This window comes from Aristolochia californica, unplaced genomic scaffold (genome assembly GCF_029961685.1).
Source record: "Aristolochia californica isolate CCGP_79_NKW_82.1479 unplaced genomic scaffold, dmAriCali1.0.hap1 SCAF_15, whole genome shotgun sequence".
Lineage (NCBI taxonomy): Eukaryota > Viridiplantae > Streptophyta > Magnoliopsida > Piperales > Aristolochiaceae > Aristolochia > Aristolochia californica.
Window position 1 is genome coordinate 201,738 of NW_027181826.1, and position 13,467 is coordinate 215,204.

Genomic DNA, 13,467 nt, shown 5'->3' on the forward strand with positions numbered 1-13,467 from the left:
GAAGTGTGGACCAAGTGGGAGAATGTTAACTATAGAGGTTGTCCAACATCCTTTAAGTTTTGAAAGCAATTGGCTAACGTCTTTTATGGAGAACGTGGTGCCGTTTCGGAAGACCACGTTCCCACGTCCATGGAGGTTTAAGACCCACGTCCTCCCATCGGCAATTACAAAAGCCGATAAGCTTAATGGGAGCTTGGTTTATAAATAGAGATTTGGTCCCCAACCTCATTCACTCGTACAAACCTTCAGTTTACACCATCACAAAGAGTGATCAAAAAGCGAAAGAGTCAGACGCAGAGAACTCCGGTGAAGTTTACAGATTTTGATCGAATGGATAGAGGTAAGTTTTTGGACTTTTGTTTAATGTTTTTATTCAATGAATTTCATACTGTTGTTTAGAAATTCATGATAGTCTAATATAGTTTATATATACTTGTAAATCTAAAGACAATCATTCGCAAAATCAGTTTCACTCAAAGTCACAAACTCAACATCCAAGCCCTTGTGATACCTAAACAACTTATTAACAATTCTGACTGAATCACGCTCTCCATTGAATCTGTGAATTTAGCACTTGCCACCAGGTCCCCCGAAATAAAAATATCTGTGCCAACTGCCTTCATTTCCATGATCAGTCAAGCCATAGCACGCCGGTGCTTCATTATTCCTCACAACATCATCACCTGCAGGAGCGTCTTCAACTTTGCCCTGGCTGTTCAAAACTTGTAGTTCTTTTATATAAGAAGCTATCATAACTTCCCCTTCTCTGGGGAAATGGCCACTGCCCATTGGAGGGAAACTCTTGTTGAGATCTCCATTGAAGACATCACCACCCCATTGAACTACATTGGCGCTTTTCATCTCGTTGTTGAAGACTGAAGGAGGCCAGAAACCCACAAGCTCGTTATTGACAAGAAGCCACCACACCCCATCATTTGCCTGCATAACACAAGACTTAGTTAAAAGATTTCTTGGACCAAGCGGTCTAGTAGATGTGGACTCTCATGAAAAGAATATCGCATCAAAGAGTCCCATGAATTATAAACCAGTAAAAGTAACAATTCAATTATGGTTTGATTAATAGGAAACACGTATATACCACGTAAATGACAACTTTGAGATCTACTTGGGGCCCTCCAAATTCAGAGCTGGTAGGAAAGAGTTTTGCACCCAATATCACATAGGGGCTGACTTGAACGAAGCCTTGGCATTCAAGATTGAAGCAACCTTTGGTGTGCTCATTATCTTCCTGGAGATCAAATTGGAATCAATAAAAGAGTAATGACACAAAAAAAAATGAACAGCATTGAAGGGTGAGATTTAATGATGCATACACTCCAGTGTGCAAACAATCGAGGTTCAGAGTCAGAAAAAGCCTTTTTGTTCACCTGGAGTTTCACAAACCATATTAGCTTGATAAAAGGGCTACAGTTTATGAAATTTTAAAGAGGAAATAAAAACAAAAGTGACAGCTTTTATAGTAGAAATTTCGCTATGAAGTACCATCCATCCAGCTTGAATGACACCGAGGTTAGAACCAGGAACGCCGTATCCATGAAAGACTTGCAGACTCGCAGTGCTATATTGTGAATCACTGACAGACAGATTCCATACATTGAAGGTTGCTTGACCTCCTCTAAAATCGCCTGGTTTGGTGCGAACAGATACAGACTGCGCAGTAGTTATAAAAATAAATCCCCCCTTACTGAAGGACTAAGTCTCTTAACGAAGCCAAAAGAAATAAACTAGCAAACAAATGAATGGTTCGAAAGGTACATACACGAGATGGACTGTCTCCGGCTTGCGCACTGGTTTTATTCCAGTTGTGATACCGGGTGCCAAAACTAGACGAAGACCGAGATCTTAGCAAATCCCTGAATTGAACTCTTCGAATAGGGACAGTTCCGTCCGGGCAGCCTCCATCCGGCAATCCTATCTTCAAGGCGGCATCTGAAAGACTCCCCAATTCCAGTTTTGGTATAGTCTATACAGTCACCGGAGCCAAAAACTAAGTTATATCATGTATCACAGAACGTCAATCAGGAAAACAACTTAGTATATACGATCCAGGAAAAGCAAATAATGTTAATAGCATGAATGATGGCACTGACCGGAATGGTGAAATTCTTGAGGAGAGGATGATCAAAAGAGGGTTGCTTGTGTATATCCACACAATCGAATATATCTCCATCAACCTATTTAGAAACAATCATACTTCAGAGAGAGAGAGCAGAGAAAGAAAGAGAGAGAGAGAGAGAGAGATCATTACATTGAAGCTTTTCGCAGCGGGCTTGTTGAGAGAGTTGAGCTGCCTCTTAATTTGGAGGTATTTCTCGTTTGATAAAGTCCTTGCACTGCTGAAAGCGGGAGAAAAGGCAAAGCAAGCTATTATCATCATTAAAATAAATCTTGTGGCAGCAGCCATGGCGGCAAAGGAGAAGAAACCTTGAGAGACGACAGGAGGCAAGTTGTTTAAATATTTCAAGCTCCACCATGGCTGGCGTCTTTCAAAAATTAATTTTCGTGTCTACAGGAATGGAATGATTGAACTTTTTCGCATTTACCACCTCATTTTCCTAATTCGTTGATACAGGAATGGAAGGATTCGCTTTCAATATTTCCTCTTAAAGTAGCCAATTTATAGGCTAATGGGTTTTAATGCAATTTCTTCCGTAAAGAGTAGATTACGAGATGGATTATTTACCAAATTGGATTATTTAACAAAAGGATCCATCCCAAATTCATAAAACAACAACAACAACAACGGACGACTCTAATGAGGCAATCTCTCTGTTTAGAAACCATGTTGAAATTAGGTTTAGATTCATCTAAAAACGATATGCAAATTTAGGTAGTTTTTTCCTACCTAAAACCCAAGAGATTTTTTTTGACTTTGACCTTTATGTGATTCTTCCTAGGAACCATTAAGAAATATGTCTTTCCGAGAAAAAAATTACGTTCTAATGTAATCTACTTTCATGGAACTTGTTTCCTTTGTCAATATAAGCTGATGACACAAACCATTGCACAATCTACTAAAACGACAAAGATTATTGAATATCAGTTTATTTCCAAGCATGGGTAAGAGCACGAAGACCACTAGGCCTGGCAGCGACCGCCAGGTCCACCGAAATAGATATGCCTACCCATTTCATTCCCGTTTGGTAAGTGGTCAATAATACTGTAGCAGGTATTGTCGGTAACGAGCGGGTGGGTGTCTGTTGGTACATCTGTAAGGTGAGCTGCTTCGTCAAGCATCTCAAGGTTCATCATGAAACATGACTTCCCAAATCCTTCCTGAGCAAAATGGCCACTCCCCATCGGAGGGAAGGAGGCAACCTCGCCACCCCAATGGACTTCAGTAGCATAGTCTCTCATGTGAGGTAACAGATTGGACGGCCAATAACCCACCCGATCTTGGTTTTCTCCATATGTAAGCCACCAGTGGCCTGTGTTTCGGTCCTGCCACACAAACATAACGAGACTAGTGTCATATTCAGTATAGAATTCAATCGTTTACAGTCACAACCTACCCTGTATATCTCGAGGGTAATGTAATATTGGTCTCCATTATAAGTGGAAAGTGGTTCAACCACAGACGGAATACTAAGAGTTGTACTAGTATGTATAAAGCCTTGGCACTCCCTGTCATAGCAGCCATTGCGGTAGTTGTCTGACTGAAGTTAACAATTTAACACAAGTATTAGTTTTAGAATGAGCGAGAGAAGTCTGACACAATTGCCTTTTAATTTAACAGAAGGGGATGCCATTTCTGCTTACTGTCCAAAATACATACAGACGGGACGTGCATCAAAGTACCTTGTGGGGTATACCTGTGGATTCAAAGGTGGAAGGAATATTAATAAACAGGGAAAGTAATTAGGAGTCAGAAGATGAACCTAGTTGGTCTCGTGAACAGAACCCTTTCAGCAGATCACTTGACATTTGTCATTTGAAATTCATGTTCTTCAGTTTATGCTGATATAGAATCAGAAGATGCTAGCTAGAGTTACCATCCATCCAGCTTCTACTAAGTTGAGTTGCTCAAGAGGGCCACCATAAAACGACATCCTGGCAATGCTGCTGTGAATATTGTACATTACATTTGGAGACCAGACATTCATTGATGCAGTAAGTCCATAATAGCGACTGCCTTCAGCTCTTACAATTGCGTACTGATCAAACAGAAACAAGTGCATCAGTATAATTACATTTGTCTTGACCAAAGAACGCCAGTCAATAAAGAAAAAACTTACATGATGAGTATAACCATTCACATTCACACTTAAATTACCACTATTTTGCTGGTATTGTTTCCTTCTAATGCGTTTCACGGATTTAGCCCTGATCAAACCTTCTACAGTCGTTCTGAGAAGGGGGACTGAGCCTTCTGGGCACCCTCCATCTGGGAGAGATATATCTATTGAAACAGTACCTGATCGAGAAACATTTCTCTTTGGGATTTCTGGCAAGTAAGTCGGTGCCATCTGCATCAATTTGCTCCTTTCAAAACTTTAAACGAGGTAGTTTAAAAATGGAAGTCATGGGGAAGGGTAAAAAAGAGTAATATTGTAGAGATGTTCAACGTTTTTTTTTATTGATCAAGATGAGGGATAATGATAGACCTGGACAGTGTGATTTTTCAGAAGAGGATGGTCTAGAGCAGGCTGCCTGTGGATATCTACGCAGTCGTAAATGTCCCCATATTTAGTCTGCCATGTGAACAGTAGATTAGTTCTCATCAAGCTACATAAAAAAATCAAATTCTAATGCACATCTTTGAATCGGAAGAACCAAAAGTAATTTTCTCAAAATAGAAAATAAAATAAAATAAATACTTCAAGGAAAGTGCGCATGGAACTTCGCTCTGGAAATCTTTCGCGAGTGGAAGTACTCGGAGAGCAAGAAGGGTCCCATCCAAGAAAAACTACTCGGAGAGCAAGAAGCAAGAAACTACAGGAGTAGCATTCAGTTAAGGCTAGACGCCATTAGATTAGTAGTAGATGAATGTTACCTTGATAACTTCAATCCCGGGCTTGTTGAGTTTCCTGAGCTGTCGCTTCATTGCCAAATACTCTCGATTTGATATCTTCTCTCTATCAACAACAACAAGGAAGACTATGAACAAAGACAATATCGCTCTTGCAAGCTCAATACTCGAAGCCTTCTCCATACAGAACTGAAATAGACAAGGTTACTGCGCCATGTTTTATTTAGAGCAACAGCTTTTTTGCTTTAAGAAAAGAATATCATTACAAACTTACTTCACAGACACGTAGATAGGATGAAAAGGGCCGTTACAAAGCATGAAGAGTGAAAACACACAAAGCTATTTACATGATTTGGCCCTGGAAATATAACCCCTAGATGAAAAAGAAAGGGACGATTAATTGAATTATAGGGTTTTTTTACATTAATTTACACACCTATTTATGGCCTTCATTTACATAATCAATTACTTGGTTTTGGATAATCAATACAAATCAGTCTATTCGGGGGGTTAGTCGTGAGGTATTTGAAAGATTTTATAAAACGCTGAAATTTTGGGATAAGATTTCAATTACAAGTGTTTTCATGCTTAAACCAACGTTGTTGTTGGTTTAGTTGTGCCTTTCCTATAGATCATCTCTCAATCATATCCTAAATAGCTTCACCAACCAACATTGTTGTAGATTTGAAACAATGTTTTGATTAAAAAGAAATTATAGAGATCCATGATCAGCTATAATACAAAATCCATGGTCTAAAAGGTCACCAATGTTGTATTGCTAGTACTACCTCTCCCATCTTCTCCTATGAGAAGTATCCCTACGCTTCCATATCTCTTTCACATCCATCACTTGGTCGAGATAAGTGAAAACAAATTGCTTTCTGTTGAAATTGAACCATGTTTTTTTATTGATTTAAGAGTGGTATATATATATATATATATATATATATATATATAATTTACAATAAAAATCTCCTAAACCAAAGGGATAAATACAATCAATAGAAATCTCCTAAATCGAAGGGAAGATAGTCTGTTCTTTATGCCCCCTCAAGATAGGCCACGGTTAGAGAGGTTAATCTTGTCTTTTTGTAGCTGAAACTATGAACGTGGCAATGGTTTTGTAAGGAGATCAGCAAGTTGGTCAGCAGAAGCAATATGACCAACACGAAGTAGACCTTATTGAACCTGATCACGGATGAAGTGATAATCAACTGTTACATGTTTCATTTTAGAGTGAAACATGGGATTGAAGCTTAACTGAGTGGAAGCAATATTATCACAATAGACAATAGGAGAAGACTGCAAAGTCACACCAAGTTCAATAAGTAGAGAGCACACCCACTAAAGTTTAGCAGCAGTAGCTGCAACTGATCAAAACTCAGCATAAATAGAAGAACGAGCAACAGTGTATTACTTCTTTGAACTCCAGGAAATGAGATTATGTCAAAGATAAATAAGGTAGGCACTAGTGGAAGAGTAATCATCTTTATTGCCTACCCATGTAGAGATATTGGAGACTTACGATGTAGAAAAAGAAGTCATTTATCCAATGTGCCACATAAATACCTTAAAATTCATTTGACAAGCACCCAGTGCTCGTCAATCGATTGACGCATAAATTGGGACATCTTATTGACAACAAAGGAAATATTAGGCGAGTGAGAGAATGGTATTGCAGGTTGCCAACTAGTTCAAAAACTGAGATGGATCAGAAAGTGGAGCTTCATCAGAAAAGGGGTGAGCATAGGTTTAGCATCTTCCATAAGAGTTCTTTTAAGTAGGTCTTGGATGTATCCGTATTGAGAGAGTAATATGTCATTGCGATGCGGAGCAACCTCAACTCCAAGGAAGTAAGAAAGAGAGCTAAGATCTTTCAGAGAGAAACGATGAGTGAGGCAATCAACAAATTAAGAAATATAGTTATCACTATTACTAGTAATAACAATATCATCGACATACACCAGTAGAAACAGAACATGCTTGCCAATATTGAAAGTAAATAGGGAAGTATCAGAGTGAGAATTCTTGAAAGCTGAACCCGAAAGAAATTGACGTTGTTCATGATACCAAGCCCGTTGAGCCTGTTTGAGACCATCGATAGCTTTATGAAGTTTACAGACATAAGTTGAATGATTTGAATCATCAAAGTCCCGAGGTTATGCCATATAAACATTTTCTAAGAGTCGGCCTTGAAGAAAGGTATTATTGATATCGTGTTGATGAAGGGACCAACCATTGCTAAATATAATACCAAGTACAAGTCTCACAGTGGTGGGCGTAACAACCGGGCTAAAAGTCTTATGGTAATCCACACTTGGTCGTTGATAAAATTCTTTGACCACAAGACGTGCTTTAAATATGTCGATAGACCCATTAAAATGTCTTTTGATTCAAAAAATTCACTTACAACCAACAAATTAGTGATACCATAAAGAGGAACTAGCTCCCACGTCCCATTACAAGCAAGAACATCATATTCTTCAAACATAGCTCAACGCCAGTTATGATCTTTGAGGGGTTGAGTCATGGAGGTAGGTTCAAGGTCGGGTTGGGATGGTAAGTGGGTGTGAAGGTTGAGTTTTTGAATGGGTTTACAAATATTATTTTTGGCTCGATTGGTCGTTCGATGTTGAGTGAGTTGTTGGGTGGTAGATTGGGTTTCGATGGATGGATAGGTAGTATTTGGTGATAGTTTGATGGGTCGTGGTTGCTACCCAGTTTCTATGTGATGTGTTGGTGTCTCAGTGGTTTGTGAATTATCGTCAGAAGGAGGTGGGAATAAAAGTATCTATGGTGGTGGAGGTGGGACGAGGTAGGTGATTATTAAGGGATGTGTAAGGGAAGACAGACTCTACAAACTTGACATGACGAGAAACAAATATTTTTGAAGTAGATGGGTCAAAACACAAGTAAGCACTTTGAGATAAAAAGTAACCAAGAAATACACATGTTTTAGACCTTTGATCAAATTTGTGAGATGTATATGGATAAAGCCAAGGATAACATAAACAACAAAAAATATTTGGTTTAGAATAATTTGGCATTTGGTACAAAATTAACAACCATAAATCGTTGTTATAAAATTCATCATTAAAACTGCTTTTTATTATAGTAAACAATCTTTTTATTTGATAATATTCATTGCACCATTTTACTCTATCAAAAGAGTGAAAGCATCATCAAAGACATTTTCCACCTGGTCCTCCAAAATAAAATGTTCTTCCCCATACATCATCTACGTGTCCTTTGTCAATCATGTTGTAGCATTTGCGAGTATCAACAAATGGATGAGTCTTAGGGGCATCTACAATCGTATTGTTTTCTATGACGACTTGCATTGCCCGCATGAAACTTGATTTCCCATATCCTTCTTCGGCAAAATGACCACTACCCATTGGAGGCATATCAGATTTCAACTGGTCCAGGGCTTCGTCCGGGTTGTATACCTCACCTCCCCAATTAATCCTTTCTGCTTTCGCTGATAAGGAGTTGAAGATGTGGTTCGGCCAGTAGCCAATGCTCTCATTCCCTAAGATTAGCCACCACTGCTTGCTATTTGGGTCCTGGAAAGTAGGAGCAAAAACTTATGAATTGTATAGCATGTAACGAAGGTTGTTGCTTTTGTTCTGCCTGTTGTAATAAGACCAAGTTTTTATAAAGTAAGTTACTAAAATGGATGCTCTGGCAAAGATAAATATAGGAAGGATGCGTATATGCCAATAGAAAATCATAGAAAAACTGCAAACCAGTGGCCAAAATTTTCTATCATTTATTCAGCATTAGAGAATGGGTTATTCTCGATTCACAAGAAGATAAAGGCTATAGAAAAATGAGTTTTCCTTTTGATGCAATAAGAACAATGAAATAAGTAGACAACATGCAAAACCTCACCAAAAATGAAAGGAGAGTTATCTCATACTGATCTCCACCATAAGTGGATAATGGAAAGAGTGTGACGCCTAATGGTATTTTTCTACTAATCTGTACGAAACCCGGGCAGTTAACGTTGAGGCACCCTGTATTATGATAACCATCAGCCTGTTATTTGAAAATCAAAAGAAAAAAATCAGTATAAATGAAATGAATGAACCCATATCACACTAAAAAAATCTTTGATTCTAAGAAATTTACCGTCCAATAAGAAAATAGCCGAAGATTGTAGTCATTAAAAGCTCTTGGATACACCTATACAAGTATCATCTCAATAATTAGATAATAATATTCTAAACTTACTTGATACCTATCAAAATATGATGTAAGTTTCAGGAATAATGGACTAATTACCATCCATCCAGCTTCAATGGTGTTCAATTTCTCATAAGGGCCACTACAAATCCAGAACTGCGCCAGACTAAATTTATTCCAGTAAACTACATTTGGTTTCCAAAGATTTATTCTCACTTCGGTACCATAGAATTCCTCATATTTTGTCTCATCCAGTGCCCACTGGAAAAATTAATAAAGAAGAATCAGTAGAAGGAAATTGAAACAATTACTCCTCGTCATGGATGGATATATTATCAATATGTATTGGATGTATTAACAAGGAAGATTTAAGGAAAGCTTGAAGAGTGACCTACATGGTGCCGAGCAGGAGGGCCAGTGGTGAAGATTACTTCCGAATCATTTAGGACGTATTTCTTCCCAAACTCTGAGGGAGAAGGAGCTCGCATTAAATCTTGCATGGTGACCCTTCTAATCGGAACAGTTCCAATTGGACAGCCATCATCAGGTAGTCCAATATCCAAATCTGTAGTGGAGTAGACGCGGTTATCATTTCTTGTAGGAAAGGAGCTGGGTTGCATCTGTAAACAAAATACCATTATTAGATCTACAAGAAGCAAGAAGCATAAACTTACATACAGTCACTTATTCTTGAGAAACTGAACCTGAACTGTATGATTCTTCATGAGAGGATGATCAAAGGCAAGCTGCTTGTTAATGTCAACACAATCGAATATATCTCCATAATCGGTCTGTCATAACAAAGATGTAAAACGTATCCATAAATGGAGATCGGTTTGAGAGGAAGACAACAGACTTTTACAGAATATAATTGAAAGATAAATTAACTTCAGTGTGCCCAGAAACTTCACCTTGAAGCTTTTGACTGCAGGCTTGTTCAGAATCTTGAGGTGTCGTTTCATTGCCAAATACTCATCTTTAGACAGAGTCTTGGCTTCAGTGAAAACTAGGGAAGTTTCAAGCACGAGTACAAGTATTGCTTTCATCAGCCAGACACCAATAGCGCCCGCCATGGCTGCTGCAGCTTGAAGGAATTAAACCTGAACGGGGAAGTAGATGGAAGCGGCGAAGGATCACAGTGTTTCTCCCATGGCTTTTGGGTTGTACTATTTTGATTTATAATCATCATGAGCTGTTGCTCATGCTAGCCAGCAAACTGTGACCGGTGAACTTCGTTGTCATTTTAATGCAGAGTACATCTATGGTATGAACTATATATGTACAGGAGAAAATCAGTAATGGTGATTTCTCATGCCAGTCTGTATCTCTGACTTGTAGGCCCCTTTTCTGAGACGAGCCAATTGTTATCAAGTTGATTTGTATTTATGTATTTATGAATTATGATAAGGGGAGGGTATTATTGTAATTTCTTGTAGATTATAACTTAAAGGTCTATATATGTGTAACGGGAGGAAATTGGGGGCATCGAAACAGAAATCGATCTCTTGATATTACCTTCATTCTGAGAAATCGATTGACATGGTATCAGAGCTGCGTTTGGAGATCATCGGTGCCAGAGTAATTCTTCGACATTTTTGGTGCTCTCAAAGGTGAGTTATCTTCCTCCCGATTTCTTAGTTCGTCGGATATAGGTTCTCGGTTCTTGATTTGGTTTCGGTGAACTCTCACGGAAATGGGAACAACCGGCGAGGAAGCTACTCAAACCCGCTGGTGCTTCAGTTTGTCAGAGCTCTTACCTTCCCAATCGAAGCTACTCAGTCAAAAGAGTCAAACCCGCTTCAGAAAATGGAGCTCCCTTCTTTATTAAGTTGCATTTGTTTTATTATGTTTTTAGCTGCATTTTTTTTTTTTTGTTGTGAAAGAAAAAAGGTTAACAGGGATTTTTCTGAATACACTTCATTGTGAGACAACAATCAGATCGTTCATTCACGCCAGACTCCCATGAATAGATGATCCAAATTGCCATCTTATTCTGTGTCGCATTTCATTAGAAGCAGTAGAATTAATTAGTCGATTCAAGCAAGAGTCTGATTAACCTAATTAGCATAAAATGAGCTTAGCTTCTCCTAATATACTGTTCTTGTACACCACCAACCACTTCTTGCTCACCATTAAAGATAAAAGACAAAAAAATTGTTAGAATCATGTGTGAGAGTTATTTTAAAACCTATTAGAACATTTGTGTGATTTGTCTCTACATGATCTATCTTTTTTGTTTTTTCTAAGTCCAAGATAAATTAAGACATTAAAAAGTTGGTAAGAAGCATGATAGAAGAAATGAGATAGAACTCATATTTAGAAATCATCAAATCTGATTTGAAGTTGTAAAAGAAGAAGAAAGTAACATCTTAGGAATTTGAGATAGTGGCTAGCAAATAATGAATCCATGAAAATGAGATAACCTAAAAATTTTAAATCACAAAATCTCATTTCATGTCTACAAAAGAAAAACAAAGGCTCAAAATTAATTAGAGAGTAAGGTAAATGAAATAAGTCTTGGGCTAGTTTATGCAAGAATTTGAGCGAAATGCAAACAAAACAAAATGAAAGGTGGTGCATAGAAGATTAGAACTCCAACTTTAAAACATCATTTTGGTTATTGTATGTTGGCTTGTATATGTGAAATGAGACAACTTATGGTATCAAGATCCCTAAAAAAATGTAGTATTATTTTGTTGAAAAATATGTATAGAAGAATCTTAAATGACTCTCATAGGAAGAAGTTTCAAAAGAGCCAGAACTAATATAATGGAATCTAAAAGAAGTCTCATACGAAGGAAGTCTCACTAAAGGGGCTCAGTTAAAATATGTTTTAGTGATATTAGTCTTCTAGTTATATTCAATTGTTTAATTGTGTTAAAATCTAGTTAAAGTTTGGGTGTAACTGAGATATGGGTTGTTTAATTATAGTCTGATTCTACTTGTTTCTCTATTATAAATAGATGATCATTGTACTCATTTATAATAAAGTCAATAAATTATCTCTTATCTAAAAATTCAACATATTTAAGAATGTCTATGAATGATTGCATTGTAAAGGGGCGGGGGGGGGGGGGGATGGATATATATATATATATATGACGAGTCAAAGAAGAGGAAGAAAAATGAAAAGGGGAAAAAAACTTACTTGGCTATAAAAGTGATTATTCTTCCTCTTGTTTGGGCAAACACTATTGCTTAGCTATTTGGATGGTGTGTTTTTTTTACATAAGCTACTTGTTCACTTTTGATATATGGGGTTGTACGGATAATCTCTTGCCACTCAAATGGATATGCTACGAAAGTTTTCTTTAGGGGTTTATTAGATGCACAATGTACTTTAACACACATCATTAATACTTGAGTATTTGTTATCATAAAAAAAATCTCAATGAGGATCTTGAAATCAACATTATATGCCTTTTTTATGATGATAAACATTCATGAGCATATAAAATATCGATACAAATGAGTGAATAAATATGAATTAAATTACATCTAATATAAAATTCTAATTCAAACTCACTCGGATTCCCTCCCCCCCCCCCTCCCCCCCCCCCCCCTTTTAGCATTTTTTTGTGCTCACTCCAAATTTTCTCCCCCTTTAGACATCATCAAAATTTACAATGGGGAGATAGATATCCTCCCCCTACTATGATGTTGCCCCTATAATGGTGCTCCCCTAATAAAACCCAAATTTATATAAAAATAAACATGTACCTAGTGGTGGCACCAAGATAAACCGGCTTGAAAACCGCTTGAGCTCAACTTGAAAAAAAACTCGGCTTAGTTCAATTTTTACTTGAGCTCGGTTTCAGATCAAACTTTAAATTAGGCTCGTTAAGTATAACAAGCCAAATTTGACTTGTTAGCTTGTGAGCTGACTCGTTAGTATAATTTTTTTTTATGAAAATACTCTTTTCTCTAATTTCTCTCATCAATTATCTCTTTAGTTGATTGATAGTTTCTCTTATTTACCTCAAACCTCAAAGATGATCGATCATTCAGCCCTTTTGGGTCCTCAACATCTAAAGTTGTATTTTGTCTATGGAATAAACATTATTGATGAAGGTGTTTGCTCTTTCTTTTATGTCTATTAAGCTATTTATTATACATTAGTATGCTCCATTGCAAAGTCTTGGACTTCTCTGTGATACCTTGTAGTTCACTGGTACCAAGTTCATTACAATATTCTCTTTATTTTTTTGTAATTGTTTTTTTATTTTTAAAGTTTTAAATGTAGTTTAGAGCTCGAACCCAACTCAAGCTCAGGCTCAAACTCAGTTAAA

General features: G+C 37.4%; 3 protein-coding genes across 4 annotated transcripts; all 3 read right to left on the bottom strand.

Moving 5' to 3' along the window:
• Positions 1–454: 454 nt before the first annotated feature.
• On the bottom strand, positions 455–2,425 carry LOC137952070 (protein neprosin-like). Its single transcript, XM_068799139.1, has 7 exons — positions 2,270–2,425; positions 2,112–2,195; positions 1,781–1,984; positions 1,504–1,671; positions 1,335–1,388; positions 1,100–1,249; positions 455–939 (listed from the first exon to the last, which is right to left on the bottom strand). The coding sequence occupies exons 1-7, from the start codon at positions 2,423–2,425 to the stop codon at positions 568–570; spliced, it is 1,188 nt and encodes a 395-aa protein (XP_068655240.1). The 3' UTR covers positions 455–567.
• A 674-nt stretch (positions 2,426–3,099) lies between these two features.
• On the bottom strand, positions 3,100–5,173 carry LOC137952073 (protein neprosin-like). The gene is made up of 6 exons (XM_068799141.1): positions 5,015–5,173; positions 4,626–4,712; positions 4,257–4,487; positions 4,014–4,175; positions 3,534–3,677; positions 3,100–3,462 (listed from the first exon to the last, which is right to left on the bottom strand). The coding sequence occupies exons 1-6, from the start codon at positions 5,171–5,173 to the stop codon at positions 3,100–3,102; spliced, it is 1,146 nt and encodes a 381-aa protein (XP_068655242.1).
• A 2,969-nt stretch (positions 5,174–8,142) lies between these two features.
• LOC137952398 (protein neprosin-like) lies at positions 8,143–10,290 on the bottom strand. Of its 2 annotated transcripts, none has more exons than XM_068799552.1 (7): positions 10,090–10,290; positions 9,889–9,969; positions 9,574–9,798; positions 9,278–9,439; positions 9,125–9,178; positions 8,885–9,031; positions 8,143–8,556 (listed from the first exon to the last, which is right to left on the bottom strand). In XM_068799552.1, the coding sequence occupies exons 1-7, from the start codon at positions 10,249–10,251 to the stop codon at positions 8,173–8,175; spliced, it is 1,215 nt and encodes a 404-aa protein (XP_068655653.1). In that variant the 5' UTR covers positions 10,252–10,290; the 3' UTR covers positions 8,143–8,172. The 2 variants fall into 2 exon arrangements, with proteins under 2 accessions (XP_068655653.1, XP_068655652.1); XM_068799551.1 differs by having other exon boundaries at positions 9,883–9,969.
• Positions 10,291–13,467: the final 3,177 nt, after the last annotated feature.

Coding starts and splice junctions, on each gene's coding strand:
- LOC137952070 (XM_068799139.1), bottom strand. CDS start 2,425: ATGGCTGCTGCCACAAGATTTATTTTAATGATGATAATAGCTTGCTTT. Junction 2,196..2,269: donor CCGCTGCGAAAAGCTTCAAT/GTAATGATCTCT, acceptor GTTTCTAAATAG/GTTGATGGAGATATATTCGA. Junction 1,389..1,503: donor TCATTCAAGCTGGATGGATG/GTACTTCATAGC, acceptor GTGAAACTCCAG/GTGAACAAAAAGGCTTTTTC.
- LOC137952073 (XM_068799141.1), bottom strand. CDS start 5,173: ATGGAGAAGGCTTCGAGTATTGAGCTTGCAAGAGCGATATTGTCTTTG. Junction 4,488..4,625: donor TGAAAAATCACACTGTCCAG/GTCTATCATTAT, acceptor AAATTGATGCAG/ATGGCACCGACTTACTTGCC. Junction 4,176..4,256: donor TGAATGGTTATACTCATCAT/GTAAGTTTTTTC, acceptor CTGTTTGATCAG/TACGCAATTGTAAGAGCTGA.
- LOC137952398 (XM_068799551.1), bottom strand. CDS start 10,251: ATGGCGGGCGCTATTGGTGTCTGGCTGATGAAAGCAATACTTGTACTC. Junction 9,970..10,089: donor CTGCAGTCAAAAGCTTCAAG/GTGAAGTTTCTG, acceptor TTGTTATGACAG/ACCGATTATGGAGATATATT. Junction 9,179..9,277: donor CCATTGAAGCTGGATGGATG/GTAATTAGTCCA, acceptor ATACTTGTATAG/GTGTATCCAAGAGCTTTTAA.